This window comes from Lupinus angustifolius, chromosome LG17 (assembly GCF_001865875.1).
Source record: "Lupinus angustifolius cultivar Tanjil chromosome LG17, LupAngTanjil_v1.0, whole genome shotgun sequence".
Taxonomy (NCBI): Eukaryota; Viridiplantae; Streptophyta; class Magnoliopsida; order Fabales; family Fabaceae; genus Lupinus; species Lupinus angustifolius.
The window spans coordinates 2,725,990-2,741,184 of NC_032025.1; the positions used below are offsets into that span (position 1 = coordinate 2,725,990).

General features: G+C 32.4%; 3 protein-coding genes across 3 annotated transcripts; 1 reads left to right on the forward strand and 2 right to left on the reverse strand.

Annotated features, from left to right (window-relative positions):
* LOC109331998 (transcription factor bHLH25-like) lies at positions 1-1,872 on the reverse strand. The gene is made up of 3 exons (XM_019566832.1): positions 1,426-1,872; positions 550-918; positions 1-181 (listed from the first exon to the last, which is right to left on the reverse strand). Exons 1-3 carry the CDS (start codon positions 1,819-1,821, stop codon positions 107-109), a joined length of 840 nt encoding a protein of 279 aa, XP_019422377.1. The 5' UTR covers positions 1,822-1,872; the 3' UTR covers positions 1-106.
* On the reverse strand, positions 4,206-9,882 carry LOC109330785 (transcription factor bHLH18-like). The gene is made up of 4 exons (XM_019565064.1): positions 9,838-9,882; positions 9,029-9,377; positions 8,320-8,733; positions 4,206-4,282 (listed from the first exon to the last, which is right to left on the reverse strand). The coding sequence occupies exons 1-4, from the start codon at positions 9,880-9,882 to the stop codon at positions 4,206-4,208; spliced, it is 885 nt and encodes a 294-aa protein (XP_019420609.1).
* On the forward strand, positions 12,347-13,694 carry LOC109331999 (AT-hook motif nuclear-localized protein 23-like). Its single transcript, XM_019566833.1, has one exon. It carries the CDS (start codon positions 12,574-12,576, stop codon positions 13,399-13,401), a length of 828 nt encoding a protein of 275 aa, XP_019422378.1. The 5' UTR covers positions 12,347-12,573; the 3' UTR covers positions 13,402-13,694.

Here is a 15,195-nt window from a genome sequence, read left to right on the forward strand (position 1 = left end):
AGCACTGTCACAAAAGTCATTATTCACCAAATATACGTATCCTATAGTTATTCTCATGCACATCAATGTCATAGATTCCTCTAATTAAGTGGTTATATATGCACGATCAAATGAACGCTCTCAAAGATTGGCGTAGGCTCTCTATGAGATCCTTTGGTGTCATGCAGTTTCCCTGGTTCATCTGCATGAAAACACAAATATCATATGATGACCATGATCTTTAGAGCTAATAATCTTAGCAATGAAATGCACCTGAAAGTGTAAACTATGCACTTGCCTAATTGCCTTATAACCTTATTCTCAACCAAAAATCTTTAATTTTAATAAAAAAAAATGTTTTTTCACTCCAATTTTAATATTAAACTCAAACAACTTATTTTGGGTAAAGAAGGAGAAAATAACAATAACAAAAATTGTAATCCACCTTTCATTTTCCAAAACTAAAATTGTACAAGTTTGATGTACAAACACTTACAGTAAATGTAATGTTGTTGCCAAAATATAACTAAAAATTGTATTAAATGAATCTATGGTTAGTTATTTGTTTACCTGAGCGACTATAGTTATATCAAGAATGTTATTCCCGAAGGGCAAAAAGCTGCTACCCTGGACAGTGAGATGATACTTGTCTAACTCGCTAAGTATTGTTGCAGCACAGCCACTATGTTTGTCGCAGTGGATTCTGATGAGTACATCTTTACCAGAAACTCTTGCTTCAATATGAGGGAGTGGTTGGTCACAGTTACTCAGAGAACATTCGTTGCTATCATCATCATCCTCGGCAATGAGAATAGATCTCTTTACTAAGAATGCTGATTCAGTTTTTTTCTGGGCTGCATAATCTTCTAGAGTCTGCACGCGTTCTTGTAGTTGCTTCACATACTTGATGGCATCTCCTAACACAGAAGCCTTGTCCATCTGCATGCACATATATTCAAGTCTTGTTTAACCAATAAATTTTTACATTCTTTACACCCATCCCTTGGGATTATTATTTTTCTAAACAGAACTACTTTTTAATTTATACTTTTGATTTTGTACAACATGTACAATATTTTTTTGTAAGAGAGTAAAAAGAAAGAATAAGATATTAAAGAGAAATTGAGAACCCCTAATTTATTTCCTTAGAAAAGTTGTACGAGTTTCATTTTAAAAGTCGGAGGAAGATTGTTCTTTTCCTATGGCAAGATATCTTATCAATTCAATAAATTTCTTTTTGCCCTTTTCATCTAAAAAATGGTTCTTTTCCTATTTCAACACACACTTGTAAATTGTTGGTGGTTGAACTTATTAGGTAGGTAGGCCTGCATTGCAGGTGGGTTTATTATCCCTAAACTGTACCCAATTAAAGTAGATGGGTTTTATTGAAGATGCACCATGCACGAGATTAGAAAGAAAGAACAATTTCTAAGTTGAGTACTGTACCTTCTTGAGGCCAGGAACAATGGCCGAAAGAGCAATGAACTTCTGGGTGAGCTTTTCCCTTCGTTTTCTTTCAGCTGCCACATGTCCTTGGGCTTGGCTCGTGTTCCTAGCAAATGCAGCAACCTTAGACTTCACATCAGAATTTTCTAGGTTGTAAATTTGATGGGAAGCAAATGCTGGAGCTTTGAAGGACTGAAAAGAAATAATTTGGGAGCTGGTTAGAGAGGCAGAATTAGAAGCCTTAGGAGCCATAAACCCACTTGTGAAAGTATTGTAGGGACTCAATGTTTGAACGGAGCTATCAGGACATTCAACTGGGAAACATTGTTGATTGCTTTCGGAGTTGAAACACTGATCATAGAAATAATCCAAGTCGAGATCATCAAAAGAATCCATAGGGTATTGATGAAAGAAAGGTATTAGAAGAAGAGATTAATTTTCCAAAAATTGCATGATGAGAAAGAACAAAGTTTTCAAGGTTTTATGTAGGGGCACCGTACACGCTTCGTACCCGGGTCAACAGAAACATGTGAAAATGTTATATGATTTTTTTTTGGTGTTAGTTGGTAGTTGGAAGTTTCTGAATGCGGCTGATCCCTGTCTTCACTAGTAAAATTTGGTCAAACTCTGGGTAGTTGGGGATTGTTTTTATCAGGTTAACTTGAATTATGTTTGTTTGGTCTCTTTGAAACATTTTTAGAATGCCCTTTTGAGCTTTTTAACTTTAATTTTATTCTTTTCCAAAAAAAATTACAGAGGTAAATACGATTAATTCCAACTATATATACAGATAGAATAGTTTTTTGTAAAAAAATCTTCTTCTATGCAGCAGTACAACCAATGTTTTTTAAGGTTTAAATTGTTGGGCAAATGAGTTGAGATTTATAATAAAATAGATACCAACATTTTGAGAAGGGGAGGGCTGGAGGAATCAGACAATAATATATTTTTCTTGTACCCAAGCCAAATAATAGTTGGCAAAAACTCTATTATTGGTTTGACATTTATTTTATCATTCACAAAAGAAATTAAAATCCAATTCTTATATTATGGAGATATGTCCATGTGGCTAAGTGGAAGGAGAGGTGATTATCTTTGTGGTTTGCAAATGTGCATGTTAGAACCCAAATTGTGTTTGAGAATCACAAAATTTTCATGAATGAATAATTTATTTAATTAAATTCTTGAAAACTTCTGGTAGCAAGATGTGAAGGACTTTTTTCTACCTATAAACCTTTTAAAATTAAGTTTAGGACTTCATTCACTTATATCCTTTCCTTCTCAAATTTCAACAAATGATACTTGACTCCAAAACAAAACTAGAAATGACAATCGATTAGGATAGTGTAGTAGTCAGATATGGCTTGTTCATTCTCATTTGGACCTAGATCTATCCTATATGAGTTCTGGGTTACTCGACGTATCCGCGAGTATAAGAAATTTAGAGAACACTAAGAAAACAATTACAAACAACTTATATATTTATGCAGATGTTCCCTATGTTCGTATTTATTACTTTGACAATCAAAAGGAGAATAATAATAATTATAAAACATAGTTCAAACACAAAGTAGAAAACTTTAAATTTTCAATTAAACACAAATCTTTATACTTAAACTAACATAACTCAGAAAGAAACTTGAGGCATTAAGGTATATCATATATCTAAGATCACTTCATTAATATCACGTAGGCCAATTGAATCGTGCAAAATATAAACATTCAATTTAAAGATATAATAATCAATATTGTCACAAACTTCAAAAATAAGAACTTTAATAATAACATCATCATTACCAATAGCATCTTACTGTTGTATATATAATAACATTAAAATATAATGTGATTTGGAAGATATTGAAAATGTGATATTTAAACCAACAAAAGCATTTATTGTATTCTTGGTTTTTTTATGAGCTTGGTGTAAGCTAGATTACACAAGCTTGTTCAACCTATTGGTTCTAAAGTGAACCATAGGACTGGACTTTATCAAGTTAATTCAAATAATTTATTGAAATTTGTATAATTTTATTTCAATTACTAACTAAATTATCATAACCAATTTGTTTGATATTGTATTTTTTTAATCAGGAATAAAGCCTATATTATTATTTTTCCGAATGATATTACAAAATTTTGTTAATTTTATGTTTGAAATACGACATTTTTACGTATAAAAAGTATATTTTATTTTTACAGGCAATTCTTTAAACTGTGTCTAATATGCCTTAATTCTTTAAAATGAGTAATGATACATTATTACATAAGTTATCCAACATTAAAAATAACATAGGTTAGTTGTAAGCTAATTAATAAATAAAGTAATAATTTATGATATAAGTTATATATTACTTTTCTTACGGTGGAGGAGAGTCATCTTTTTTAAATTTATGGGTTAGAAAACATAACCAAGATCCCATGTCCCCAAATATTCATATTATATGTCCAAAATTAATCAAATTCTATCAACTAACATAAAAAAATTATGTTTTGTTTTGTTTTTTTTTAAGTATGTAACAATTTTCAATTGAATGAGGACACAGTGAAATTGAGACACAAAAGTGAGGGCTATTGACCCGATAGAGACCTACTTAAATTGAGACCTACTTCAAATCCCACAGACCTACTTCAAATCCCACTTTCCTATAATTAATCTTACTAGGTATCTCTGGCCACAATTATTATTTCTTCTTATCTTGTTATTAATGCTAAGACATTGGACATTTATTGACACTGTACTCCATTTGCATTAAAGTGAGGGCTATTGACCCGATACAGACCTACTTAAATTGAGAGAGTCTCATTCTGAGGCTTCTAAGGAACTCCTTTACGCTCAAGCTGAACTCATCATCCATCTGCATTTATAGTTGTGAATATTCAATTTTGTCCAATTATTTGTCAAATAAATTAAAATACAAAAACAACAAAAAAATCTAAAAAAAGAGAGCATGAATATGGTTATAGTAAGTGCACAAGATGGCAAGAAGTAAAATCCATTTGTGACAACAACATTTTTGCGAACATGATTTTAGATTGAGGTCATGGATTCATTGTTAGATTGAGGTCATGGATAATTGCAAGAAAATAGGATCCATTTGCCAACCCCGGTGCTGGGAGGGACCAACCACACTGGAGTTTATGTAAAAAGCCTATTATGAGTGTCAATTCAATTCTATTAATTATATTAGATCACATGGAATAGTACTTAGGATGTTCATAAACATTATCTGCCTCCGTGGCTTGTATTGTATATTTTACAAAAGGGTTACTACTTGCCAATTGGTTCAATGTATGTGATTTAAATCTCCCCTATATATGTAACTGAACAAATCTAACTTATTTGCCTATATGTGATCTAAACAGGTTACACCAGATCTAAACAAATTCATGAGTTCAGTTTGTTTTCAGTGATAAAAACTAATTATTTGTCCCTCTTATCATCTTATGCAACATTCTGCTTGTTGAGTGATTATTTACTGCTGATTTACTGAATATGATCTTCACCTAAAAAAGAGTGTTGATGATGTCTCTGATAGTGATTCCTGCAAAAAGAGATCAAAGGCTACGTTTCAAGGCATTGATGGGTTGGTATTAAGAGAAAAAGAACTAAAAGAAGCCATGAGAAGTTAAAAGAGGCAAATCAGAAAATATCAGCATTTTCAGTTACTCTCACCATAATTACAGATGCATATAATCAACAGTAATGAGCAATTTCAAAATGAGAAATCAGCATAAAAAGGGGCAGACTAAAAAACTCCAACAGTTACCTATTGCCCATAATCAACCCTAATGAGCAGTTAAAGGAGAATAACCAGAAAATAAAAGAGGTGGTCGCACATTACTAATTCTCAATTAGCAACCCAAGAGACCCCCAACCAACCATTATATAAAGGATACAACATACAGCCATAAGAAAAACAGAGAAACAAAAACGGAGACTACAATACCAAAACAGAAATACAACAACCAGAGAGAAACATATACAGCATCACAGTGTGTGCACAAGAAACACATACATTGCAACAAAAAAATAGAGCATATACACACAGACCACACAGTGATAAAAAGAGAACATTCAGAGCATACACAGATACACACATATCACCACATACTAGAGGCATAGCCTATGTAATCAGAGAACCAACATTCAGAAGGACAAAGGAAGAGAGCATACACTCAGGTAAGCATTCAAACTACAAAAAACAATGTTTTATATGTGCCCTGAGCATCAACACATACACGCATATCCGATAAACATATCCTGCTCTATATGGTCTATGTACTAGACTTATATGCTTAATTCATAAATGTTTTTTAATTGATACACAGTGGTTTCAACAGAACATCTACCTACTTAAGTAAAAACGAAATAGATGAAAACAAACGTGCATTGCTGTAACCTTAAAGCAAGATAATATGATTTACGTCCAGTTTAGCTTTTGATCCAAATCTATTTTTACATACATAACACCGATCATTCCACAGAAACACATATACTGGATTAGAACGTAAATAAAAAAAAACACATGATTGAAATCTGTTTTAGTTTACATGTCACCACCAATTAGTACCAGCAATAAGATTAGGCAGAATTTCAATAGAAAAGGGATTACTCCCTTATCACTACTAATCTGGAACCCTAATAAGTCTCTATGAGGGAGAGGGTGAGGGTTCATGAGAAATAAGGAAAGGATTACCTTTTCTTCAAACCATCGTGGTAATCGACGTTACGCACCGTGATTCCACTTTCATCAATCGAACCACTGCACCTCACCACCGTTACTGCCTCCCATCGCCGCTGCCACCGGAGAGAAGAGGTGAAGCCGTCACCGGTGGCCTTGTCCAGCACCATTGAAGTCGTCGAAGGGGAGAAAAGGGGAAGAGGTGACCCAACCACGAACCACCTCCTCGTCGAAGAACCATCACGACCCGAATCGCAAACCCGTCTCTGGAACAAGGCGAAGAAGAGAAGAAGAGGGTGGATTGGGAGTTTAGGATTTCTATCCTACCCCTTTTGGCCGTGAGTGGAAAGAGAAGAGAGGAATTAGGGATTTCAATCCCAAATTTAATTTGTGAAGCGGATACCTTTCCTTTTTCTTTTTACTTAACATTCTTACCTTTTAATGTTTTTGTTGATTTAAATTTTTTGTTTATTATTTCTTCATAATATATCTATATATTTATTTGTTTTGTTTTAATGTCCCTGTTTAGGCCATTTTAAATAAAGAGATTGTTAACTAGTATGTTCAATATCTCATAGCTATTAATGATTCATATTTCAACCTAAATAATTAATATTTGTTTTAATAAAAACTACACTTTCATAATAAAAATAATATTTTATATATTTCAAAAAAATCTATTTGAGATTAGATGTGGTGCATATATTAGATTTTCTGCTCCATCTATCTCGTAAACGATTAAATTTTAACCATTTAAAAAAAATCTATTTGAGATTCGATGTGGTGCGGACATTAGTTTTTGTTGTTTCATCTATCTCACAAACGATTAAATTTTTAACTATTTTAAAAATCCATTTGAGATTAGATGTTGTGCGAACATTAGTTTCTGCTGCTTCATCTATCTCGCCAATGATTAAATTTTGATTACTTTTAAAAATCTTTAAGATTTGGTGCGATGCGGACTTTAGCTTTTGCTGCTTCACATATCTTAAATACGATAAAAAATCAAATTATATTTTGACTAACCAATTTTCGAACCAGAACTACGTAGTCTTGATTTCCCTATTGCACCCGGGATTACGTAGGAGCAAGATAATCTATTGTCAGACACAAAAATAAAAAATAAAATGTTTTCTTTCAATATTTTAATCTTAATAAATAAATTTGTTTAACGGTATAAAAGTTCATGATATTAGTGAGAGTATCATTTTAATACAGGGGGCAGGATGCTAATACCTTCCCTGATCCGTAATCGACTCTCGAACTCAGAATATTTGTTTAAAGACAATATTATCCAATTCGGGCATAAAAAAAGTTTTCTACATTTTAACTGCAAAAAAATGTAGTGGCAACTCCAAATCAATTGGGAGAAGTAGAAATCAAGTTCGTCTCTTCTTAAGTTGCCGAATCGGTCTTCCAACCAAAAAATATGTTGTAAAAATGCGTCCCAAATTAGAGATCAATGTGACCTTAATGCAACTTTCCTTTACATAGGAGATGTTATTATTCCATATTCGAAAGAGGATATTCATTATGGAAAAAAATGTATATATTTATAGGGTAAGAATTTTTTATATTGTTACTGCTTCATCCACAATTTATTTATGATCATAATTGAAAATTTTAGATGATACACTGACTGTATATAAATATTTGCATAAATATTAGAGTTATTAATTTTTTTGTTTGGTTTCGCACAGATATCCTTGCACTGAAGACAATCCTGTCCGAGCCGGGAACATCCACAGGTAAGTGGAGCTATAAGATTTATTAATTATTATACACTCTTTTAATGTATTTCAATAGTCTTATTAATTATTATATTAGTATATAATCAGTAATTTTGCTAGAATTAAGCACTAGGGAAATTACTTTCAAATTGTAATTAAAAATATATAAAAAAGTGTAAATTATTAAATATTTCCTATTTTTCATTCATCATTCCAAGTTTGTTAAGTTCTAAAGATGTGGCTTCTCTAAATTGGAATGATGATATCCTAAATTATTATTTTTTTTTGGTGAATATCCTGAATTATTATAATTAATAACCGTGATTTATGGTTTAGACTTTAGAGAATTTAAATGCATGTGTACTTTCTAGAAGAATAAGAAATTATTGCAATATCCCAAACTAATTTATTATCACTCGACAAACAACCCAATGATCAATTTCAGAAGCTGAATCCTAGTTTGAAGAAGTAAAATGGTATCTCGGCTATGATGGTTATGTCCATAAGGGAGGTTCCGAAAATCAAAGCACTGCTATTGATAACTGAGAGATGAAGGTTCTCTATCACTTTCACTATGTTCACAAGCACTCCCTTTTGTTTCTTGCATTGGATCCGAATCAGCACGTTCTTCTCTGACACCCTTGCCTCGATCTCTGGTAGTGATTCTATTGATTTTGAGGAAGGGTCATTATTGGAGTCTCCGTCCACGGAATTTGATGAACTGTCCGGGACATCTTCCGAGGAAGACACCTTAGATTTCTCAACATATACCACAGATTCTACCCTTTTTCTTTTGGCTTGCTCTTCCAGTTTTTTCACTTGCTGGTGGAGAAATTTCACGTGTTTTATAGTATCCCTCAGTACAGTGGCCTTGTCCATCTGCTTAAGTAGTGCACCTTAACTAGTACATGGTTATGGCGTTCAGTTGAGATTCATAAATAATAAGATTCGCAGATACTAGTAGTTTTGAAGTTTAACTTTTCATCTTCATCACCTTTTCAATGTTTTATATAGATAGGGAAATCGGTTGTTTAGATGCTTCATTCATTTTTTGTGTGTGGTCAAACATGCATTATTGACTTTAAAGGAGTTAAAACAAAAGCAAGAAACATTTCTTCCCAACAAATAATATGAAACAAACACACCGAACATTAATGCGTATTAACTCCTTCCTTTCATTTTCAATCTTGCCTTTTGGCATCAAGGTGGTATCAGTGTTCAGTAATATTGGTTCTGGATTGACATTGTCAAAGGAGAGGATATAGGACGAGGAAGAAGAGTCCTTCTGTGAAAGGTACCCGATGTTTGATGTGGTTCTAGTCTTGAGTGCTTTGGAAGGCTTCTCAAAAGTGCTACTGTTATGATCCCCAGAAGAATTGCTCATAGTGTTAGAGTTGTTAGTTTTGAAGGTTGCATAAGAGAGTTGGTTTTCTGAGTTCTCCTCTTGTGGTGTAGGGACTACATCATTATTAGGATATGACAAACCTCCCTCAACCACCCTTGTGTATGATTCACTGATTAAACTGTAGTCTTCTGCATCCTGAGAAAACATGTGATGAGCCAGCAAGAGTTTAATAACAATAGTAACTTGATACTGATGTTCTTATTCTTGTCTCATTTAGTGTCCCAATTCAATTAAAAAATCTTATTTAATTGAAAATAAAAATTATAATATCGGAAATTATTATTTGTACGTTATTTTATGAAGCTTGATTGACTTGGAAGATGGGGATATGATGTTTTTGGAATAGATGATCTTTGTCCAACCTTAAATAAACTTGGAACAGTGTAGAAAAGAACAAGGATAGCATGTCCCAAAAAATTATTGTTTCCATGTCTCAAGCCAATCGCATTACAACAAGTAATCAAAAAAATTATTTCCTGGATTTTTTTTCTTAACTAATTGACATTTTTTGATAATATTAATATACAATGAGACACTAAATCTTAGGATATGTGATTTCTATTTTTGTAGAAAAATGTGTGATGTTTTCACTTACCAAATCACACAACCAACTAGTCCATGACTCATCCGTTGATGTCATCTTATTTGCAATTTATACTTCAGTTACTTGCAAGAAAGCTGAGGGTCGATGATGAAATTAAAAGAAGTAAGGCATCTAGTTTGAAATTAACACCAATACGTTTAATTCAATCATTCCAACAGAAAATGACATCAATAAACTTTTCTATGCGACAGTGGAATTGCTCAATATTTTGAGAGAAGTTGCCTCGTTTATTATTTACATACAGAGTAGCACCCTATGCGCAGGTATGGACAGGTTTATCTATTTTGTGACCTACTCTAGTACGTGCAATAATTTGTTTGTTAGTTGTTACACCTGTCCTTTTCTCTGTTATGCAAAATGTTTTATGATGAATACCAAAATTTTGACATCAATTTAATGAAAGACTTCTCTCCATGATGTGAAAAGAGAGCAAAAATACAAAATGTTGTGAAAAATATGTCCTTTTATTTATACTTGTAATTGTTTAAATATGGTAAGAGTTATGAAAAAGAAAGCTTTTTAATGAATCAAGAAATATATAAAAGAAAGCTTCAAGAGACTTAAAGAAAGAAGAATGAGAAACAAAGATTGATAATATTCTCATTGAATGATTGAATTCTCATTACAAAATTGAATGAATTGAATTGATTGAATAAGAAGTAAGCTAATATGACTTATTAATACAAGAGAAAAGAAGAAAAGAAAGTCTGTAAAACAAATACCTAACATAAACCTAACTTGTTAATTCATAACATTTTAACTAACTATCATCTTCTAAAATAACTTATCATATATATTTAATAGTAATGTTATTTTTGTCCTTGAAATTAATAATAAAAACATCATTTCTCTTGTACACCTCCATTTGATTATACAAGTATGCAGTTAATAAAATGCCTAAATAAGTATCCACTAACTTTTATGCTGTTAGGATTCAAAGAGAGAGTTGTGAATCATTTGTCCCAATTCACTTGCATCTAGACACTCAAATTTAATACATTATTTTCGTAAAATAAAATTCAAATAAAATATTATTTTTATTTGTTAACAAATACTGTTGGTTTGAGATAGAAAAATTAAGTAACATATGATATGACATAAAAGTCTCCCGTTAAAATTCACTCAAAACTCAGTGCAGTATTGGAGAGAGACTTCTAAGAAAATATTAAAATCTTGATTGTCATTTAATTGAAATTTATGTAACTATAATTTTTATTTAATATTTGTTTACCTTTGCCCATAAAAAAAAGTGCATAAAAATAAAAGGATAACAACATGTGTCATAATATCATGAACTAATAATAATATTGCAATTTGCAACTTGCAAGCAAGAGGAGGAGGGGGAGACCATAAAATAATTAAGGAAAGATTCCATAACATCAAGACCAGATCCAGCGTGTCAGATTCAGATCATGTAATTTATCATATCAATACTTAACTATAATAGCTAGTGGCATAAAGGAAGAGAGGTTTTCACTTGCATATCATAGAAAACTCGTCCATATCATATGGAGGACACTGATTCTAAGAAGAAGTTTGGAGTTGGGCGTGGCGTATAAGAGTTCAAGATAAAGTAAAATTCATGTTTTGGCATGGTATTGTTGATGTGTTACTTTCTAATGAGTTTCGTTTTAAGAGGATTATGATAATAAGCCCAATTTGTAAGAAATGTTCTAGTGGGTTTGAGGTGGAGGAACAATTCCATTTATAACACTAATACTTGGAATATTAATTAGTAGTGTTCATCAGAATTATTATGGGTGGCGCTCTAGAATTAGCATGGGATCATTGAGAAAGATGAGCCACACGTACAATGGTGTTGCGAGGAAACAAAGAGGGTAAAGCTGAATATTGATGGTAGATGTCATTCTTGAAAATGATTCATTTAAAGTTATATAATTTGATTCAAAAAGACTCCTTATTGGCTTGAATCATATTTTGTATATACACATTAATACCTATACATGGTTATCCCTTAATTTGGTTGTTGAAGTTAAATTTATTATAATGGATGTAGTTTATTGATGAATTTAAGCTCATAATCATATACTATTATTTATATTTTGATCAACAAAGAAAATTACTAAAATAGAGATAAAAAATTAGGAGAACAATAAGTATTCTTATCCACTAAACTTCTAAAATCATGTACTATTATTAATGTCAAAACCATAGCTCCATCAAATTATCAGTCATTTCATGACATTATTTGTTACTTTATATTAGCTTATGTCTTCTTCTTTTTTTCCAGTTTGGAATGTAAAAAAAATATACACATACATTGTTAGGAATAGTTAGTATTTTATCTTGACCGGGGATTTTTTTTCAAAAAAGATTTCAACCAACTATTGATTTATGCCCATTATTTAAACTTCTGATTGCGGATACATATGACCTCGTTTTGAGTCTGTCTCCTTCACCGTCCTTGCCTTGCTTCTTCTTCTTCTCCTGTTTCTTTTCCTTCTTGCTTTTCTTTATCTGCACTCCTCTCTCACTTTTTTATATCCTCTTTCAATTCAAACTTTCAACTCTCTCTTCTTCCTTTCAATTTTTTTATTCCCATATTATATACTTTAATAATAATATATGTATATATACCACTTCCCTTAAAGTAATTAACCTAAACTAAAGGAAAGAGAAAAGAACAGTTTAATATCGATAACCTAAACAACTATTATTTTTTCTAATTTCTTTGAGTAAAAATTTCTATATCTGTCTCTTCTTTTGATGGCTGGTTTAGATTTAGGTACAGCTTCACGCTTTGTTCAAAATCTCCACAGACCAGACTTCAACTTGCAACAGCAGCAACAACAAACCGAATCAGAAGAAGACGGAAACCAAGGTGACCCATATGAAGATGGACCCCACCAAGGGCTCGAATCCGGTTCCGGGGGTGACGTTGTCACGCGCCGCCCACGTGGTCGACCAGCTGGCTCCAAGAACAAGCCCAAACCTCCGGTGATCATAACAAAGGAAAGCGCTAACACGCTGAGGGCTCATATTCTCGAAGTCGGCAATGGATGCGACGTTTTCGACTGCGTCGCCACCTACGCGCGGCGCCGCCAGCGCGGGATCTGTATCCTCAGTGGTAGCGGCACCATCACCAATGTCAGCTTACGTCAGCCAGCAGCGGCTGGATCCGTCGTCACCCTCCAGGGAAGGTTCGAGATTTTATCACTCTCTGGGTCCTTCCTTCCGCCACCTGCTCCGCCGGGAGCGACGAGCCTAACCATATACCTCGCCGGAGGGCAGGGACAGGTGGTGGGAGGAAGTGTGGTTGGAGAGTTGACCGCAGTGGGGCCTGTGATTGTGATTGCTGCTTCTTTCACCAACGTGGCTTATGAAAGATTACCTTTGGATGAAGAAGAAAACCTTCAGATACAACCACCTGGTCAAGATGGTGGTCACGGTTCTAGTGGCGGTGGAGGGAATAACAACCAGTTTCCGGACCCGTCTTCAGGGCTGCCGTTCTTTAATTTGCCGGTGAATATGCCGAATGTTCAGTTGCCAGTGGATGGGTGGGTGGGAAACTCAGTTGCAGGTTCTTCATTTTGATGAGGGTTTAATTTCTTCTTTGTGGATGCTTAGTGATGGTGCCATTTCATGACTCTTAATCTAATGTGATTCATGGTTATTGAAGATGTTGATCATCAAGTAATTGGAAGTGCTGATTTATTAGATTGAGGTCAGAAAACTCATGGACTTTATATATATTTGATCTGATGTGTTTCTTTCTTCTCTTTTCCCTAATACTCAAGGTCATAGACATGAATATGATGTTATTGTATTGAGTTTGATTAATTTACTTGTTCTACTTAATTACTGTCTTGTTGGGTTTTATTTTTTCATCTCCGGGACTCTTATAAGTAGTAGTATGTGGTTAGTATCTTAGTTTTTTCTTACTAGATGTTTCGGGTTGAGGGATTCATCATTTCAGACCAGCACACTTGCACCAGCCACATGTTTCAAGCAATAAATTTCTTGTCGTTGAACATGAAGCAATTATATTATAAGTTTATAACTCTCTACTCGCAAACCAGCAATTTTTAACCCCTCACCCCTTTTATTCTTGAGCCTTCACCTTGATTTTTGAATACTCAGATTATAAAATATTCTACTTTGAATTATGGTCTATATCATATTCTCCTACTCGATACATTTCAAAAAGAAATAGTTTCCTTTATTTCATATTAACCTAGTTGCTTTCTATTTTAAATACCAACTTGCTGAGACAACTTACCCTCTGCATGACAGCTAGCCTTTGGTATAACGAGGATGGGAATAACATCACATGATAATTAAATGTATCTGTTAGTAGTATTTTGTGTATATATGTACATATATCTAATTATAACTAGGGTATTTTAAAAGAAATAAGTGCGCTGAAGTCATTGATTAATGAACAGCAGAAATTGGGGAACTAGCTTTTGCCACAAAAACAAAGTGTTTTCTTTCCTCTGAGAACTTAGCTAGTGATATTCAACAGCACATTAAAACAGTTTTGGGTCGATGAATCTTTATGCATACGATTGCTTCTCAAATATTTAGCTTTGAATGAACTTTGTGTATAAGCTCTCTTTTGCATATGCCTGTCTTGATAATAAAAAGATTAAATATATTTTTGTATGATAGTGAATTTTGATCTTAGTATTTTCATTTTTGTTTTTATGTTTTCTAAAAAATTTGTAATTGTTCAATGTTGTTAGTTGTGAATGTAAAATGCTTAGATTAAGTAATCTAGTCACTTCAATATCATTTGTTTAACTTTATGTATTTTGTTTATTGGTTCCTATAAATTGAGTAATTTTGATTTTAGTCCTTAACCAAATTTAGATACATGTTTTTTGCTAGCTTTTATTTTGTTTAATGAATATATTTCACTTTCAAATATATGGATACATAAACCCTAGTTTAATATTTGGTTGGAATGTAAGCATTAAATGCTCAATACGAAACTTGTTTATTATCTTTATTAGTATAATCTGATAATGTAAGAGTTTTTTACATTATCACTGAATTATCTATCATTTATTTTCAATTATCATTAACTTTTAAATAAAAGTAATTCAAATGAATGATAAATAATGCACAACTGTACACAAATCTTTACACTATCACTATATAAATATTACACTCTATATTTATATATTCTTTTTTTTTTTGCATTTAAAATATTGTTATTTATGTAAAATGTGACAATCTACTTATTAACTAAACAACAAACATTTCCATTACTAATATATTTCATTATAAAAATTAAAATTACTTAATTTATATGGATTAAAATTAAAATTACTTAATTTATATGGACTAAAATTAAAATTACTTAATTTAAGTAATTAAAATAAA